Source organism: Ursus americanus, chromosome 6 (assembly GCF_024610735.1).
Source record: "Ursus americanus isolate L20-20 chromosome 6, mUrsAme1.1.p, whole genome shotgun sequence".
NCBI classification, from domain to species: domain Eukaryota; kingdom Metazoa; phylum Chordata; class Mammalia; order Carnivora; family Ursidae; genus Ursus; species Ursus americanus.
Window position 1 is genome coordinate 11533782 of NC_142132.1, and position 19893 is coordinate 11553674.

Sequence of the window (19893 nt, forward strand, 5' to 3'; positions counted from 1 at the left end):
ATCCCCTTCCTGGGCTTGGAACACAGCCCGATCTCAATATCCCTTAACTCCTTACCTACAACCCCCAAATCTAAAAATCTCTGAAACCTGCAAGTTCATTTTTTAAGTTCGTTACAAATTCATTTGATGGCCCAATATGCTTCGAACAGATATGAGGCTACTAATAGCCATCCTTTATATCCCTTAGTATGAATATTCCTATGATTCGTCAGGAAATATTCATGTGCTGTATTACGGGGTAAGGCCCAGACTCACTGGATGTAGATGGAATACATGGAATAGCCTTTTGAAAACCCCCAAAATTGAATTCTAAGATAAATATGGCCCCCAATTTTCCCGATAAGGACTGTGATCTGTATAGCAGATCGCAATACCATCTTAATCTGGAAGTCTATTTCTGTCTCTTAAAACCAATTTTTCTAAATAGAGATTTAAATTTACTTTAAACAATTCAATAAATATTTTAGAATATTCCACGTAGTTACCTTTAGAAAAGCATAGACCGCTATCATTTTTTAAAGGGTTACATTTATTTTAAAGCAGGCTACCATTTTTTTTGTTTTTATTACAATCACCCAGTGTTCATCACAAGTACATTCTTTAATCTTAAAAGGATTAAGTTTAGTCCTACTAAAAAACAAGGAGAGAGAAAATAACTTCTTAGGATCACATCCAGTCTAAAGATGCTTTGTTTAGACAGAGCTCTTGGTATTACAAAATACAGTGTTGATAGTGGGATCACCTTCCCTCTTTCCAGAGGCCCAGCCAGTTCTGTGCAGTGTGTGCTTAGGCCCTTATCACAACTTTGATACGCACGATCTCAAAAAGAAAACCACCACAAGCACCATGATGCTCCCCTAGTTCTTCTATCACTCTAGCAACTTACGTTTCACAACCAAGATTAAGGGATGTTGCTGGTGCTGTTTAAGAAAAGGAAAATAAAATAATTTTACTTTAAAAGTTGGTATCTATGGCCATCTGGAGCTAAAATTTTAAACAGATGTCTAAAGGGAAACCAAATATGGAAAATGATACAGTTATCTATTAAGGCAATGAGATACAGCAAATAAGATATGCAGACGTGGGACAGAAGCCTATAAAACTTTAAAGGATGTTTTCTCAAAAGAAAGAACATCTATGTTCTCATCTCTTTGAACCCCACGATGCTGCATAACTTTGTATAGATCATTTTTTTTTAAATGGCACACTCCTTTGAAAAACAGTCTGGCAGGTCCTCAAAAGGTTAAACATAGAGTTACCATATGACCCAGCAATTCCTCTCCTAGATGGATGCCGTAGAGGGGGGCGAAAACAAGTGTCCACCAAAAACTTGTGCACGAATGTTCACAGAATTCTTCAGCACAGCCAAAAAGTGAAAACAATCAAATAGCCATCAACTGATGAATGGATTGATAAAATGCAACGGATCCATACAGTGGGATGAAAAGGAATCAGGTACGCTATATACGAACAACCAGAATGCACCTTGAAAACACTGTGCTAAGTAAAAGGGAGCCAGTCACAAAAGGCCACATGTTGTAGGATCCATTTATAAATAGTGCTCAGAAGAGGCAAATTTAGAGAGACAGAAAGTAGATGAGAGGCTGCTTAGGACTGAGGGAGCTGGGGTTTGGAGAGAAATGAGGAGTGACTGCCAATGAGCACGGGGTTTCTTCGTGGAGAACATACGTGCGTATGTTCTAAAGCGATTGTAGTGATGGTCACGAAACTGAATATACTGAAAGCCATGGAATTATATGCTGCAAATGGGTGTGAATTGTATAATATGTGAATTATTTATTTTTTTTAATTGGCAAACAAGCCTTGTACTTGAGGTAAAAAGGCAACCAAGACAGAAAACTAGAAAATCTCCTAATTCCAGACTCTGGAATAAGACTGTTTCTGCTCCAATTACAGAAGACAGACTAGGCCCTAGCAAATCTGAGGCAGTGATCACACTAAGGAGCCCGAGGGCCCTGCTGGGCAAGGGTGAGAACACTGAAAGCAGCCAAATTAGAAAGATGTAGAAAGAAATGTAAGACTCTGTTTTGTTTAAAAAAATCTTTTCATGTGCATAAGTATGTTTATGAAAAATAAGAGGAGTTAAACAGGAAAAAAAGTTAAAATGCAAAAAATGAAAAGTATTCTGAAAATTTAAAAGTAACATTGTTCCTTCAAAGAGCTTGGGGCAAATGGAAATAACCATTAAAACCCACTAGAACATGGACAATGATCATTTCTAAGTAGTGGGGTTTTTTTCCCTTCTCATTTACAATTTACTACACCAAAAAAAAAAAATCAAAATAACAAAAATTATCAAGCTTCTATAACCTTTTAAATAGATTTATATGGAAATTGAAATAAAGATCCCAAAGATTTAAATTAATGTGTCAGAAAATAAGCAATTCACGATTTCAACAGCCTTCTTTGCCTTTCCTCCTATTGTTCACTGTTGGAAAGTGCGTCTACCACAAAACAGGACTAAAAGAAGGGGGAAAGGCTTAAGTGCAAATTTCTAACTTGATACTCTCTTGAGAGAAAGGTATGCCAAACTATTCACTAAAATTAGGGATCTGGAAATATTTTCTCTATGTCATGTTTACCCCCAATCAACAAGGATCATTATGTATTTTCAACTCTTAACATGAACCACACCCTTAATGCCCCCTGCTAAGCCCTGTAGCTTATAGGGTCCAACAGTGCTGTAAAAATATTCAACTGTCTCACGGGAGGGAAATCATTTAAAGATAATCTGTTTTACTTGAGAGTACAAGACAGAAAAAAAGGAAAAATGTGAAAAATGAAAAACTTCTTAAAATTTTCGTAATATTCACATTTTTGTGTTTAAAAATTCCATGTAAATGTCATTTTCTAACAGCCCCCACCCCAGCTTTATCCAACAGTCAGCTACTAATCTCAAAAATGTTACAGATTGGTGGGCAAAAGGGCATCAGAAAACCTCCCTGAAAAATCCAACACGGGTCCCAAGCTTTTCTGGGTGAGGAGCGACAGTACATTACCCCAGGGCTGGGAGTGCAAATGTGCAGACTGATGACTGACAGGTGGATTAAGTGCTAGACAAGCTGGTCGTCTGCTCTAAATCTAACTACCAGGGTCCCCACGCTTAATGCTCAGACCAGAATGCCAGCCCAAGGGGTGCCCCCCCTCAAGACAAAGATTGGCGACAGAAAGCCACGCTGATCTTTCAATTTGTCAGCAACGCTATCCAAAGACACTGATGACAGATTTATTGGTTTAGTAAACTAACAAAACTTTTGCTAGTCTGGCTGCTCTTCCCTACAATAAAATGCAAATAAAAACTACAAAGACCTGCTTTTAATAGGCCCAATTGCTATCTAAGGAATTTGTCTCTGGATCAGCAATAATGAATAATGTTCTAACTTTAGTACCAATAAAGGGGAATATGAAGTACTCTCCTCTTTTTTTGATTCCTGTAATAAAGAGAATATCAGGGTCCTCTTAAATTCGTGTTTTTTTAAGATTTTATTTATTTATTTGAGAGACAGACCGAGGGCAGGAGCAGGGGGAGAGGCAGAGGGAGAGGGAGAAGCAGACTCCCCACTGAGCAGGGAGCCCAAAGTGGGGCTTGATCCCAGGACCCTGAGATCATGACCTGAGCCAAAGGCTTAACTGACTGAGCCACCTAGGCGCCCCCTCTTAAATTCATTTCAGTGTTGGTTTCTTAAAATTAGATTGTCAAACTACCAGTAAAATATGAAGCATAAAAATAGCTACATTTTTACTTATTTTTTAAAACAATTTTTTTTTTAAAGATTTTATTTATTTATTTGACAGAGATAGAGACAGCCAGCGAGAGAGGGAACACAAGCAGGGGGAGCGGGAGAGGAAGAAGCAGGCTCATAGCAGAAGAGCCTGATGTGGGGCTCAATCCCATAACGCCGGGATCACGCCCTGAGCCAAAGGCAGGCGCTTAACCGCTGTGCCACCCAGGTGCCCCTACTTATTTTTTAAAACAATTTAACCCTGTCCCCAAACTTCCTCCCCAAGAACCCAGTCTGAAAAAACACGTATAGAATTGTGGGGCAGTGGGTGCTATGTTGCCTGTTACCTGCTGTTTAGTAAACAGCGAGGCAACTCAGCAGAGTGATACAGGACCAGATGGCCTGAGCCCAGGTCCAGACCCCACATTTCCCAGCTGTGACTTAACTCTTGCCAAGCCTCCTTTCTTCATCCGTACAGTGTGGAGCCAACAGAGCTTACCTTATAGCGTGGTCTGAGGGATTAAATGTGATAGCCCACGTAACTTTCAGGGCCTCCCACATCACACACCGATCAAGATAGCCCAGGGCTGGGGCGCCTGGGCAGCTTAGCTGGCTGAGCAGCTGACCATTGATTTCGGCTCAGGTCATGATCTTGCGGTCATGGGATCGAGCCCCATGTTGGGCTCCCCACTCAGCACAGAGTCTGCTTGAGATTCTTTCTCTCTCTCTCTCCCCCTCTGCACCACCCCCACGCTCGTTCTCTCTCCAAAATAAATAAATAAATCATAAAAAAAAAAAAAAAAAAAGATAGCCAAGGACTAGGGCGGAGTGATGATACCCCTAATGCCATTATCCGCACCAACAGCAAACACGATACGAATGCTTTCCTGGGTTCCTTCTACCAGGTGGCAGGCAGTACAGCGTGGTAAAAAAATACTGGCCCTGGAAAATCTCATTATTTTGGCCTTAAGTCCCTCTATTATAGGCTTGGTTCCCTCCTGAAAAATTAAAAGATTGCACTAGATCGGTGGTTTCTTTCTTTTAAACAACAACAAACAAACAAACAAACAAACTTTAAAATAAATTACAAAAGAAATATATGCTTGAAAAATTTCAATAAATAGAGGTAAAAAAGCATATAGAGTAAGTCAAATCTCACCTTCTTGACTACCCTCTCTCTCTCCCCCAAATCAGGAGTTTTCAAACTGTACTTTGCAGAGTCCTAGGGCTCCCCAGAAGCAGAAAGTGGCTTTCCAGTAGCGGCCACGTGGGCGGGGGGCCCAAGGATCCCCTCCCCCGCATCACCACCTCACCCAAAGCAGCCCTGCCTTCATGCATCTGATATACTAGATTTCAGATTGTGAAACAAAGTTTCCATTACTAAAGTGAAGTTTGAAAGCCACAGGATTAAACTACTTTAAAAATATTATCCAGCTCTAAAATTATGATTTTGGTCTATTAAACCAAATCCTCCTATTTGTTATTATATTTATATTAAGTTTCCATAAAATTTCCTAAGACTTCCCACCTTACCTCTAGCTCAAGATCCTGAGGTTCCATCTCAGAAAGTGACAGCACAGCAATTTTGGTAATTTTACAGACCTCATGGTCTCCTGGAAGTTTGCCCACCAACGCTTTCTGCCGAATTAAAATAAGCCACCATGGAAGATCTGAAAGAGAAAAGTCACACCAATGTCTGGTATCTGTAAAGGGCTACTGTCCCGGCAAGCTGAAGACAAATAATCTAACAACAAAATATACATTGCTATAACCCTTTAAAGTAAAGCACATGACAAAGATATATAAATGGCCTTCCATATGTGAAAAGATGTTCAATCTCACTTATAATTAGAGAAATGTGAACTAAAATGCAGTGATACCATTTTCATCCATCAGATCGGGGAAAATACGGAGGTATGACAGCACGTTCCCTAACCAGGCTGTGGGGACACAGGCATGTCATACAGTGCTAGCAGGAATAAAAACAGATACAACTTTTCTGGAGGGAAATTTAGTGATACCTAATAATAAAACATAAGCACTTACTTTTAACTTACTAATCCCACTCTTGTGAGTTTACCCTGAAGATACACAACCAACCCAGAAGTATGTACACTAAAGTGTATTCATTGCCGCAGTTTGTAATTGCAAAATACTGGAAACGACTTGATTGTCCAGATATAGGAGAATGGCTGAATAAACCAGGACACATCCACTCTGTGGAGTACTATGCAGACGTAAAAAAGAATCAGGCATGGTCTAGGAACTGACAAGGAATAATTTCTTGATATATTACATGTATAAACCGGATATATTTATAGAACAAGGAGATAATAAAATCATATAATAATTTATATTATCAAATCAAAGCACAAAAGAATATCTACAGTGTGCCACCCTTTATGTTAGAAAGAAGATCTGAGGGGTGCCTAGGTGGTTCAGCCAGTTAAGTGCCAGACTCTTGATTTCGGTCCAGGCTGTGATCTCTGGGTTGTGAGGTGGAGCCCCCGTAGGTCAGGCTCAGTGCTCAGCAGGGCGTCTGCTTGTGATTCTCTCTTCCTTTCCCTCTGCCCCTCCCCCCACACACGGGGCTTGCTCGCTCTCTAAAATGAAAAAATAAATCTTAAAAAAAAAAGATATGAGAAAATATACATACATCTGCAAATTTACACAAAAAATAAGAGCAATGAATTAGAAATTAATGAGACTGGTTATCTGCAGAGGGTAGGAAGAAACAGGATGGAAGAAGGGGGATCAGGGGACATGACAGTTCTCTGAGTATATCCTTTTGTATAGTTCTGACTCTTAGAACCATGGTGATGTTTCACATCTCCTCAAAAATAAAGACATAGTTCCTTTCAACCAGAATGTGGGGCGGGGGGGGGGGGGGAGGGGACAACTCAAAACAAAGTGCAAACAGCAACTCAACTCTGCTTGGAATGGACAATGTAACCACACTGCTAGAGAAAAACTCACGTAAATAACTCTGGAAAACAGTATTTTTTAAGGATAAAGACAAAAAGAACTGTATGTAATACTGTACTCTGGTTAGGGAATTTGCTGGAAGGGTATGATTTAGCAATTCCAAAACTACGTTATGTATACACCAGCACTGAGCAAATAATCTATTAAGAAGAATGGGGGGGGGGCCATATATGGTAAAACGAACTAAAGAAATCTTCAATAAACACAAGAAAAAAGGAAAGAAAACACCCAGAGGCCCAACAATTATCTTTCCAATCCACATTTTTACTTTTCACAAAAGATTTTTAATTAAATGAGAAATGGTCTATGAAAGACAGCATGCAAATGCAATTTTTCAGTTTATAAAGTTACACCCTTAAAAAAGACTACCTAATTAGCACCAAAAATAATTGAAATAGTGTTTCAGTAATTTCTTGTGGAAAACCAATGTGATGGGTATATATTCACCATATGAAAAACGTTCTTCAAAGAGATACACAGTATTTCATTTTCCCCCAAATATCAATCAACTCTCATTTTAGGGATTGTGCTTTGAAGATATGCTTTAGGCATTTCATAAATGCAAGAGTTTGGAAGAGTTTCATAATTCTTTATAAAGAAGGGTGAAAATTTACTCCAAAGTTTCAAGGGTTTTATAGGCCATTTCATTATTCATTATCATTAAACATTAACCAAGGACCGACCTTGGGCTAGGGAGTATTTCAGGCATGGATCAAGACCGTTTATCAAGCACCTGTCATATAATAAATGGAACACATAATAAATAAAGCACATAACATGATACTTGTTCTTCAGAAGGGTAGGAGTTGGCAACAAACAACATACTGTTCAACGTCAATACATTTTGTATTTTGTTGAATAAAACAAAATCCTTACCATAGGTCTCCTAACCTCACAGGAATAATTTCTATTTTACGCTGAACAAATTACAGTGTTGGCAGCTAACCAGACAAGACAACACTACGAAGACCTTTTCCTACTTTATGACTTCTTGCTAGAGTTGACTTTGGATACATGTCATATTAACATTGCATATCATGATTTTAATAAATCACAGCAATGAAAAACACAATGTGCATAGACAAATGCAATAAACATCTTTCCAATAAACCATCTAATGGCACAGTGCCAAAATATAAAAATACTAAACTTCGAACAGAGGTTTCACTCCATACATCAACTCACTTGGGAAACCAAAAGGCATCTTTTTTTTCCCCCCACAAAAACACTGATACTATCAATACTGAAATACAACTTACGAATTCAAATACACTTTAAAATGAAATATTCATTTTTTGAGTTTAGTTAGCCACTTCAACAGAAAAAATGTGGTAAAATGGAGGTGCTTTTTAAAAATATATTTATTATGGACTGAAGTTCAATAGATCTGGGAAGTTAGAATGAAGATTAAATCCAAGAAAATATAATGTACATGATCAAACAAGAGAGAAAGAATCTGCAAATAGCAGCCTTCCCTTTTTAGGGAGGCTTTAATGTTCTGGACTTTGAGGTCAGAATTCAGACTTGAATTTTATTTTAATTTTTTTTAAGATTTTATTTATTTATTTGACAGAGAGAGACAGCCAGCGAGAGAGGGAACACAAGCAGGGGGAGTGGGAGAGGAAGAAGCAGGCTCATAGCGGAGGAGCCTGATGTGGGGCTCGATCCCATAACGCCGGGATCACGCCCTGAGCCGAAGGCAGACGCTTAACCGCTGTGCCACCCAGGCGCCCCCAGACTTGAATTTTAGCTCACCACTTTTTTTTTTTTTTAAGAGATCTTACTTGAGAGAGAGAGCATGCGTGAGCAAGCATGGAGAGTAGAGGCAGAGGGAGAAAAGAATCCCAGGCAGACTCCACACTGAACACAGACCTGACACGAGGCTCAATCCCAGGATCCTGAGATCTTGACCTGAGCCAAAACCAAGAGTCGGACACTTAACCGACTGAGCCAAGCACCCCTAACTCACCACTTTTTTACCCTGTACTTGGCAGCACAATACTTGACTGACTTCTTGGTTTTCTCATTGTGGAATGGGAAAAAACTGCCTGCTGCAGAGAGCAGCTATAAGGATTAAATAATTTTTGTAATTCATGTGATTGTTACTAAGAGTGAATCGTTTATCAGGTGGCAAAACATCCTATAAAGCTATGATAAATAAAACAATGGGGTACTGGTATAGGAACGGTCCCATGAATACCAGAGTAGCACAGAGCAGACAGAAACAGACCCATGTAATATGGGCACCTAGCACATGATGATAAAGACAGAGCAAAGAGTGTGTCATGGAAGTGCTGGAGCACATACTGAAGCATTTGTGGATAAACAGGTTCTCTGGAGTCTGCTTTGAAATAATTTAGCAGCTGGGAGTGTGGGGACCATGGACTAAAAAAATGTCTTTTTCATAGCTGACTTCTAACCAGATCTACGAACTGCATTGGGTTAATTGCTCTCTTAAGTCTTTTAACCTCCTGTCTGTTTCCAGTCTCACACACTGATCAAAAAGAAAACATGAAAAGTAAAAATAAGGGAATAGATATCGACTAATTATAATCAAAGTAAGTTGGGATAGAAAATGTTTTGGAATTAGTGCTGATGGCTGTACAACCTTGAGAATATACACTTTTAAAAGGCTGATACTTTTACGGCACGTGAATTACATATCAATTTTTTTTAAAGATTTTATTTATTTATTTGACAGAGAGAGAGGCAGCCAGCGAGAGAAGGAATACAAGCAGGGGGAGTGGGAGAGGAAGAAGCAGGCTCCCAGCGGAGGAGCCTGATGTGGGACTCGATCCCAGGACTCAGGGATCACGCCCTGGGCCGAAGGCAGACGCTTAACGACTGAACCACCCAGGCGCCCCGACATATCAATTTTTTAAAGCTCCTTCTTAAAAAAAAAAAAAAAAAAAAAAAAAAAAAAAAAACCCAGAACTTGTTAGGGGTTTTAACCTAGTGAAGCAGAGAATAAAAAACTAAAAAGCATATTTTCTGTCAAAGACAAAGGTAAAGCTAGGACAGCCTACTCATTTTTTTATTCTAAGATTTTATTTATTTATTTGACAGAGAGAGAGAAAGCCAGCGAGAGAGGGAACACAAGCAGGGGGAGTGGGAGAGGAAGAAACAGGCTCCCAGCGGAGGAGCCCAATGTGGGGCTCAATCCCATGACACCGGGATCACGCCCTGAGCCGAAGGCAGACGCTTAACCGCTGTGCCACCCAGGTGCCCCATAATTCTTGAACAACATCAACACTACTCCAAACAGCTACCTCTTTTCACTAGCGTTCAAAAAACTAATTGAAATTATCACAATGGAGGGGCACCTGGGCGGCTCAGTCGGTCGAGCGTCTGCCTTCGGCTCAGTTTGTGGTCCTGGGGGCCTGGGGTGGAGCCCTTCTCCCACTCCCTTTGCCACTCTATCTCCAGGCATAATCACTAGCTCCAGAAAACAAAGGAAAACAAAAAAACCACATGGAAAACAATAGCAATGTCTATTCTATAGTTATTTTGCTTTAGGTGAAACAGCACATAACAACCCTGGAAGCCTGGAAAGTCTGGCGAGAATGAGCATGTTAGTAACAGCGTTAAATGACTCAAAATATATGTTTTATAGTTTGAGCTTTAAGACAAGAAAAATGTGGAAGTATCGGGCACTAGTGTTTAGCAGTCCCAGGATGCATCAGGCATAATTCTGTAATTAAATTTTTAAAAGCACCAAGGCAGGCTATTGTATTAATTTATATCACTCACCAGGGGGTAAAAAACAAAACTTGGCTCAAATAAAGCTGCCACGTTGAGATGCGGATGTGTGTGGAACCAAGGGTCCAAGGAAACTTAGGCTAGCAAGGTCCTTTGGCATAAAGATGTTCTTTCACCCTTTTAAACACATTACAGTGGGAGAAAAAGTCAGTTTTGTAACCCTGGCTCCTCCAGGAAGAGACAGACAAGGAATTCTGACTTCCCAGCGAGATAAGAAAATGGATTAGGAAAGCAGTATCTTAAAAAGCATGACCAGTAGGGCAAACTAAAACAATAGTCCTGGAAAAGAGTCAATTGCTTGCTCTATGTAAGAAGTGACTCATTTAAAAGGGGATAAACCATTGTGGAATAAAGATTTTCGTCTAAAATTTTTTTCATCCAATTTCAGAAAAAAATGCTTTTAGAGAGACACTCATGACCTCACCTCCTGGAAGTATTCCATCTACGCGTTTCTCAACACGGCTATCCATCCTCCTGACATAAAGAAAAGATAAGCATTTGATCCAACGATGAGTGTCCAGCAACCCTTTTTATTTTTATTAATGTTAATTTTACAGGGAATATATGAATACATTCTATTGGCTTAAAAATGTAAATGCTAATGGCTAAAATAAAGTTCCCTTTGATCATTATTCCCCATTCCACGGATATTCTTTAAATCAAATCCAAACCCCACTTTGTAAGAGCAATTGGTTATCATTTTGGCATTAGTCCTTTTAATCTTACTTGAAGGCTTAAAAAGGACTTAAAAAAAAAAACAATTTACCTTAATTTTTCATACGAAACATTCAAATGCACACTGATTTACCGAGAACTTTTCTTTGTGGATGAGCCACTGATGGGTGGTGCTGTTTATTCTTTTTCTTCTTAATGCAGCTTTATTTAGTATTTCCAGAGTATTCAATTCAGCTTCCTTTAGCACTTAGACTTAATGGGCTTATTTACTATTTAAATTATGTGATTACAATAATGAGTTAAATAGATATAAACAGGTTTGGGAACAAACACAATCCACAACGATCCACCAGGAGAGAGGGAGCTTCCTACCCGGTCCCCCACCAGCCACCAGCTTTCAGCCTCCAGGGCATCCAGGGCACCCCCCAACAGGCTTTGCAGAGAGGCAGTGGGGCATGTTGGTTAATCTGGTAAATAGGTTAAGTGAGATTCAATGAAAAGAGCTCCTGAAAGAAATACATACATATTCGTATGTGCCAGACAATTGAAGTGAATGAAATCTTTGTGTGAAAAAGATTTTGCTTTCTTATTTTCTTTTCTTCTGGCTCACCTTTTCCAAAGACTGGCTCTGATTTGAACTGGTCCAGTAGATTTTTTTGTTAAGACTTTATTTTTTTGAGAGAGAGAGAAAAAAAACAAAGCATTTTATGGCATATAACCATAACTTACTTTGTAGGTTCTGTTTTCACTGCTCTTTCGGACACTCTCCACTTTCTCTGTATTTCTCTATAACCATTCATGTTAGGACGAAAGGCAAAAATAAAGAGAGAAGGGGAGTCTGCTGTTGACTCTCAGGCATTTACCTCCTTTAGCTTGTCCCCAAAGAGCAGACTATATTCCTGAGGACAGAGCACGCCCTGTATCTCTCCTGATTCCACTTCTCAGAGGAGAGGGTAGGAAACGGCCAACCAGAGAGCACCTGCTGCCTTAATACGGTCCATCGTGAATGGAGGGGCCGGCACAGTGGAGTTTGGAACTATGGCCACATGTGAATCCAGAGACAAGTGGACACCTATCCTTCAAAGTTGTTTGTAACTTAATATTCAAATACAGATATTTAACTTCTTGAAGGGCTTCTACAGTTGATGCCTCAGGAAGGGGTCTGCGTTCCCACTACACATATTGGAGGATAGAAACATGTTGGCAAAGAAGGAAAACGAGAATTAGGAAAGGGGATTACAGTTGGCTCACATTTCCTTTCTTCTGTGTCAAACCGACATTAAGAATACTTATGTGTAGGGGCGCCTGGGTGGCACAGCGGTTAAGCGTCTGCCTTCGGCTCAGGGCGTGATCCCGGCATTATGGGATCGAGCCCCACATCAGGCTCCTCCACTATGAGCCTGCTTCTTCCTCTCCCACTCCCCCTGCTTGTTCCCTCTCTCGCTGGCTGTCTCTGTCTCTGTCAAATAAATAAATAAAATCTTAAAAAAAAAAAAAAAAGAATACTTATGTGTAGGATGCCTGGGTGGCTCAGGTCATGATCCCAGGGTCCTGGGATCAAGCCTCGTGTTGGGCTCCCGTTTCCCCAGGAGTCTCTTCTCCCTCTGCCCCTCCCTCCGTTCATGCTCTAAGTAAAATCTTCTTTAAAAATACGTGTTTCTCTGCCATTTCAAATGGACAGTCTTGAACCAATTTCAGTCAAATGACTCCTTGCTCTTTATATATTTTGAAGTTATGTTCGGGTGCGTACAAATTGAAAATTGTTATGCCTTTCTGGCAACCTAAGCCTTTTGTTATTATTGAACTGTATACCCCTCTATGCTTGCCTTAAAGTCTGCTTTGATATTAGTACAGCTGCATCAGTTTTCAGGAGGTTAGCGTTTACAAGATTTATTTTTTCTATCCTTTTACTTTCAACCATTCTTTATACATAAACCTAAGGTGTTTGTCTTGAGAGAAGCTTATAGATGGATTTGACTGTTCTTCCAGTATGAAAAGCTCTGTGCTTTAACAGGGTATTAAATCCATTCATATGTAATTATTGGTATATTTAGAAATCAATCTACTGTCTTATTATTTGTCCTAACCGTTCTATATATTTAATTCTCTTTTTTGGGATTTTTAAAATTATTATTCTATGTCCTTCTTATCCACATTTTACAATCTTTTATTATTTTGTTAGTGGTTATATCAAGAGGATGATTACAAGAACCCTGACTTGCAGAAGCCTATGTGTTTTAGGGTTTTTTTTTTTGTTTTTTTTTGTTTTGTTTTTACCAGTTTTACTAATTTCTGGTCAGTGAAAGGACCTTAGAACAGGAACCCCCGTCAACTCCCTATCGTTTCTATTGTTGTGTATTTAAATCTATATTGATTTTAACTCCACATAAAGCCACATTCCTTTAAGTTTACCAACTTATTTACGTTTTCCGTGGATCTCCATCCCTTCCCATGCTCCCATGGAGAGTCATTTACATTTTGCCTGAAGAACTCTCTTTAGTATTTCTTTTTAGTGCGGATACTACTGGTAGCAAATTCTCTCAGCTTTGGTTTGTCTCAAAATGTCTTTATTTTCCTTAAATTTTAAAGGTACAAAAGTACCACACAGGCACTTTGACAATATCAGTCGCTCACTGTCTTTCGGTTTCCACTGTTTCTATCAAGGCTCACTACATGCTTCTGAATTTAATGTGCACTTTTTCTTTGTCTGTTTTCAGGGTGTTTTCTTTGTCTTCAGTTTTCATAGTTTCATTATGAGGCACCGAAGTGTGGTTTTCTTTATACTTTTCCCCTTGTGGTTCAAAGTACTTCTTAAAGCTCTGACTTGTATTTATAATTGGTTTTGGAAAATTCTTGGCTATTATCTCTTCAAGTACTGCTAGTCTGTTGCTGTCAAAAACACACTAACTAGTTTCTCTTGATCTCTTTTTTTTTTAATGTATGAAGTCTCTTTAAATGAGCCATCATATAATATTAACACACTTTACATTTTAAGAGAAGCTAATAATTGGGAAATCTTAATGGTTTATCTCGGGATAAATTATGCTCCAATCTGAAGGATCCTGTTTTGCTTCGTTTTGTTTTTAAACACAAATCTTTGGTAGGAATATAAATCCAGTCTGATGTGTGCATAAAACCTACTTCATTGATATCCACTGTATAAGCTATTAATTGGCCAGTCAGTACTTTTATTCATGAATATGAGCATAAATCTATAAAGTAGGTCTTATGCAAACTCATGCATGAATTTAAATTTCTAAAGATATGAATTCATAGTATATTTAATATAATGTTTTGTTTTATATTTAAAGCCATTTCTGGGGCGCCTGGCTGGCTCAATAGGTAGAGCATGTGACTCTTGATCTCAGGGTTGTGAGTTCAAGCCCCATATTGGGCATAAAGCTCAGTTAATACATAAATGAGTAAATAAAGCCATTTCTGTTTTGTTTTTTTTTTTTTTACTACATTAGCAGAAATGCTTTTGTACCTCCTAACAGAAATAGAACACTATACATCCCTGAATATATTTCAGGGAGCCTCGTACATCAAGTAAGTGGAGTTACAAGTAATACTATCACTACACCAGCACCATTTTTTTCAGTCAGGTACCTGGTAGCTAAAAGTCTATCATATTGGGCTTCTAATTCTCCTACTAACTAAAAAGCCAATTATTAATTCATTAATCTTTCATACCTAGTAGTTACTCAATATTTCTTGACTGGTTGCTCTGTTGCCTACTAAAGGTTCCCCAAGTCTGGGTTTATAGAAAATTGACAATGACTCACAAGGAGAGGATCCAGGGCAAGAGGCTCTTAATTGGCACCATTTCGAAAATACCAAATGGTGGAATCAGAAGCATATTCAGGTCAGCTTACAATGCTTAGGATGAATTTAAATCCCTAATAATGACCTGCCATAAAATGAAATAATCTCTTACACTCTAAAAAAACTAGAAAAGTCAAACTTAAAGTATCATTGAGCAAAATGAATTTGTATATGAAAGTACATTTTCCATACAACTGTAGCTTATCCTCCCCAAAATGTTAAGGTGTTTTCTTATATGTTTATTGAAAATTTTAATGTTTCAAACCTACCTAAGTATAATTACATAAGTTTATGAAGTTTAATTGGTATTTTTTTTAGATTTACTTGAGAGAGTGAGAAAGAGAGAGAACGGGGGTAAGACGGGGTAAGGGGACAGAGAGAATCTCAGGCAGACTCCGCACTGAGCACAGAGCCCGACGCAGAGCTCTACCTCATGACCCCAAATCAAGAGTTGGATGCTCAACCGACTGTGCCACCCAGCTGCTCCATAATTGGGATTTTTATTCATGATGCAGGTCTACCATCATGAAGATAAATTACCGTTGGAGAGATGACACAAACATGCTTCAAGTTTGGAGGCCACGGCCGTTACAAGAGGGGACCCCAGGCCCACAGGCTGTAACCAACTTGAAAACCAAGTCAATTCAATCAGTAATCATTTTCTGCTTTGGATGGCTGAAACTGGGCCAACGTCAATGTAAATGAAAACTTACTAGATTTATCAAGATTTCTTTTTTTCAACACTTAGAGCTGATAATAATTTGATTGTAATCACTTCAGAATGTTCAATTGAAAAAAAAGTTCAAAAAGTATATAAGGGAAGAATTGTGGGTGGTCCATACATAGAGTCACTCTTACCATAACAATCCTCTTTTTCCAAAGCTAAAAACTTTTAATATCACCATCATAGGAATCACTGAGGAAAACAACTGGAGTTTAAGAACAAATGGGTCTGTAAGTGGAAACTGGAATGGTAGTGGAATAGCCTATGAGGCACTTTGGCCCATCTCTAAAGAATCTCTGCCTGAAAATGAGTATCTGCCCGTGAGAGATGTGCTCAGCAACACGAAGCCTCCTTGTCTGAGGACCCTTGAGAAAGCTCAGAGCTATGGGTCACATTCGTGTGTCTAGTTCAAGCGTTGCCCCTGCCAGGGAGGTGAAACCATCTGTACCAAGGAGACTGGAGCTCAGATTAGGGACAGGAGAGGTGATGGAAAATTCTGAAGTGTACAGTAATGGAAGAGGCTGAAGGGAGCCAAGAGAGGAGGTAAGGGCCATTCAGCACCGACATACCTGGGGAGAGAGTAAAAGGAAGAGGAAGGAAGCAGCAAAGAGTGAGGAGAAGATGCCACTTAGCTGCCTGCTTCCCAGACCCAAAGCCATTCACAGAATAGGTGCCCTAAACTACAAGTAAAGACTCTTCTAAGGATTAGCCAGGAACCTAGTCACCAATGAAAATTTCACCTCCAAAATAATTCGGAGATCCTCAGGAATAACAAAATGAATATAGAATGACTGGATTTGAGTTACATTTTAAATCATTCCTATTTTGGTAGAAATATAATGTCAGAAATAATACAGCCTTTCAAAATTTCCCTCAAAGCAACTTTAGTAATGAAAAAAATCACCAGAAGTTACCTAAAGAGAAAGGTATTTAACTTTTTAGTTAAGATAAAATCAGAAGTAATGACAACAGAGTACATCAAAAGCTCCCTTCCAACTTAAATGTTTTTAATGGCTTCATTGACATCTAATTTATAGACCATAAAATTCACCCATTGCAAGCATACAACTCAATGACTTTAATACATGTATGGAGTTGTACAACCATTACCCCGAACCTTATATGTTTGTCATAGTGTGAGTTGTCAGTAGACAATGAAACAATCTACTTCTCTCACAATGCAACCACACACAGACAATTATACTCACATTTAAACATAAGAAGCCCTACCAGCTTCTCTCCTCTTCCCTCGACAACTGGGGTTTTCTAATGGCTTTTTAGGAAAGCACTGAGGCAAGGCTAGTGACACTCCACTCATTCATCACTGCAGTATATAAAATATTTCACGTCATTACCGTCCTAGCAAAGTCTCCCCAGCAGACTAAAATCACACTTTTTAAACCATATGCATTATACATTTTACCATTTCAATGATTGAGACATCTTCACGACTTGAAGAGTGTAGAAACAGCAGATGGTGAGCACTATTTTAATGAATGAGAGCTACTTGAGTGAACGGTGTCTCTGGCTGTTCAACACTATGAGTAGTAACTCAATGACTAAAGCAAGAGCCTCTATTGCCAAATTAATCAAGATTCCTGACAGTTTTCAAACTATTTCTGAAAATATCATGGAATATATGCTTTTGCTTTTTATATTCTGATACTTCTTACCCTGAGCTTATCGTCTTCTCAATCTTCAAAATAGATTTGAAAGAGTTTTTGTGACCCATTTAAAGTCTGCAGCCTAATGCAACTTTTTCATGGATATCCGAGTGAAGATAACAGCAATCTCCCCAACATCACACAGAAAACAGAGGATACATCAATCATGTGGGCCTTTTGCACAGCTGCTGACTCTGCCAAGAACCATCTCTCCTCTCACTCCCCGCCCTTACCCTGTCCTTGTCCAGATTATCTCACTCATTTTTCAGGCTTTGACTCAGCACATCCTCAAGGATGCTGTCCATCCAGGGCCCCCACTGCACCAGTCAGGCCCCTCCATCATGTGCTTACAACAACTCACACTCTTCTGCAGAAGCTTAAGCCTAATGATCAAACAGCGTGATTGGGTAATTAATGTCCACCTCTTGGATCCAATCCTACACTCCTGGAAGTTTCAAGTTTTGTTCACCCTGCAGTCCCCATCACTGCGTGCAGACCTTCACATGCAGTAGGCACTCCATAATTATTTGTTAATCTCATAAGTATTTGCTGAATATTTATGAATAGCCCTGTTGTAGGCCAGCAGAGGGGGACACAGCCCCTGTCTCCCTGGATCTTATCCTTAGGGGATGGGGTGGGAGGGGACCAAGAGAAAAAAGGAAAACAAAAAATTAATGTGTAATTAACAGTTGTGATAAGATCTATCATTCTTAAGTTCTCCTAGACCCTACAATGGATAAAAAATGTTGATATTTCATGAAGCTTTTCTTTCATCTATTTAGCACAAGACACGTTCCTTCTATTTTCTGTTCTTCATATTGATAAAATCCCACTGATCAAACCAAAGTCAGACACATTCAAGTTGTGGGAGACAGACTACATTATACCCTAGCTGAAAGTCCACCTGCCTGCAAAAGAGGCCTTCCAAATCCAAGGAAGGCTAACAGTGCTAAAAAGGTATTTCCTAGACACCAGGGTTAACAGAACAATTTTCTGGCAGAGCCTGCTAAAAGGAAGGGCAATTATCAGCAAAGGATACAACTAAATAATACTTGAAAATTCTTCCATCACACATTTTTTTAAAAGGGGCACATGGATAATGGAATATAACTTTCACTGATGCTAATATTTAACCACTAAAAACATTACTTTTTATATATCCCCACCATGTAGTCTTTTAATGACATGTTCATATCATTAGTTTCAGCAAATATTAACATTATTGGAAAAAACAATCCAAGTTTAAAATTTATTCAAAATTATATAGCCAGGACTTAAGTGGTTCTCTAGTAGAATATCTGACACCTCCAAGTGACCTTTAAAACTAAGGGAAAAAATTAATAGCCAGCATCTATCAAATGCTTATTATTACCAAGAATCATGCTAAGCACTTAAGAGGAGCTTTATTAAATCTCACAATGATCATATCAAGGAGGTGTTAGCTTTGTCTTACAGTGGGCGACTGGAAGCTCAGATGAAGTAACCTGACCCAAGGCTCCTATGTGATCTTCGAGGTTAGTCCAACGCTGGGGTGGGTGCCTTAGTCAATGATATCTGGGGAATGGCCTAGCTCATTGTGAAACAAAGGGAAAGAAGTAACAGTGGGAATTCTCTTTGATATGCTTTTGTAATAATCATTCCAGTAGTCATTAAATTCCTGTTATGGGCTGAACTATGTACCCCCAAAATTCATATGCTGGAGTCTAACCTTCTATGTACCTCATAATGCGACCAGATTTTAGAGGAAGGGTCTTAAAGAGGTAATTAATTTAAAATGAATTTATTAGGGTGGGTTCTAATCCAATGTGACTGGTGTCCTTAGAAGAGGAAATTTGGACACAGATGAACACAGAGAAAGGACAGTGTGAACACAGACAAGAAGATGTGAAGACACAGGGAGAAGACAGCCATCTACAAGCCAAGGAGAAAGAAAGAAGAAACCACTTGCCAACACCTTGACCTTGGACTTCTAGCCTCTAGAATTGTGAGAATATAAATTTCTGTTAAGTCCCCCAGTCTATGGGACTTTGCTATGGCAGCCCTCACAAACTAATCCAGTTCCTAAGTCACGCCTGCTTACATTCCACAGAGCTCAGAGTTCAGTGACAGTCAGAACAGTGGCATGGCTCACCCACGCCGCTGTTATACTGTCAATGACATCTGTTCAAATAAACTTATGTTCCCATCTCACTTGGGAAGAACAAAAATTCGTGCATTGAAACGTGGAGAATAAGTAGGAGGGAAACAGGAGTGAGAAAGAGTTGAAGTACAGACATGTTATTCCCCCACCCTCAACCTCCAGAAGGTAAGATGCTCCCAGGGGAAAATGCACCTGAAGGGATCGTGTTAGCTCTAGTCCACCCTGGGAGCAAATCTCCCACCAGCCAGGCCGATGGTGTGGCCAGAGCAGGAGCATTAGTGGGGCTCAGGGAGGGGATGAGGCATCCCAGGGCGGAGAATTCAGGGAGTGAAGGGAGAAGAGGAAGATGGATGCAGAAGGGTGGGGAGCTGGGGGCGG

General features: G+C 39.4%; 1 protein-coding gene across 3 annotated transcripts in view; it reads right to left on the reverse strand.

Moving 5' to 3' along the window:
• Positions 1 to 19893, reverse strand: part of INPP5F (inositol polyphosphate-5-phosphatase F) — an 83841-nt gene that overhangs the window by 40443 nt on the left and 23505 nt on the right. For all 3 annotated transcript variants that reach the window (XM_045803270.2, XM_087862660.1, XM_087862661.1), the window contains one exon: positions 5277 to 5413. In XM_045803270.2, the coding sequence (XP_045659226.2) occupies positions 5277 to 5413 (137 nt within the window). The remainder of the gene's footprint in view (positions 1 to 5276; positions 5414 to 19893) is intronic.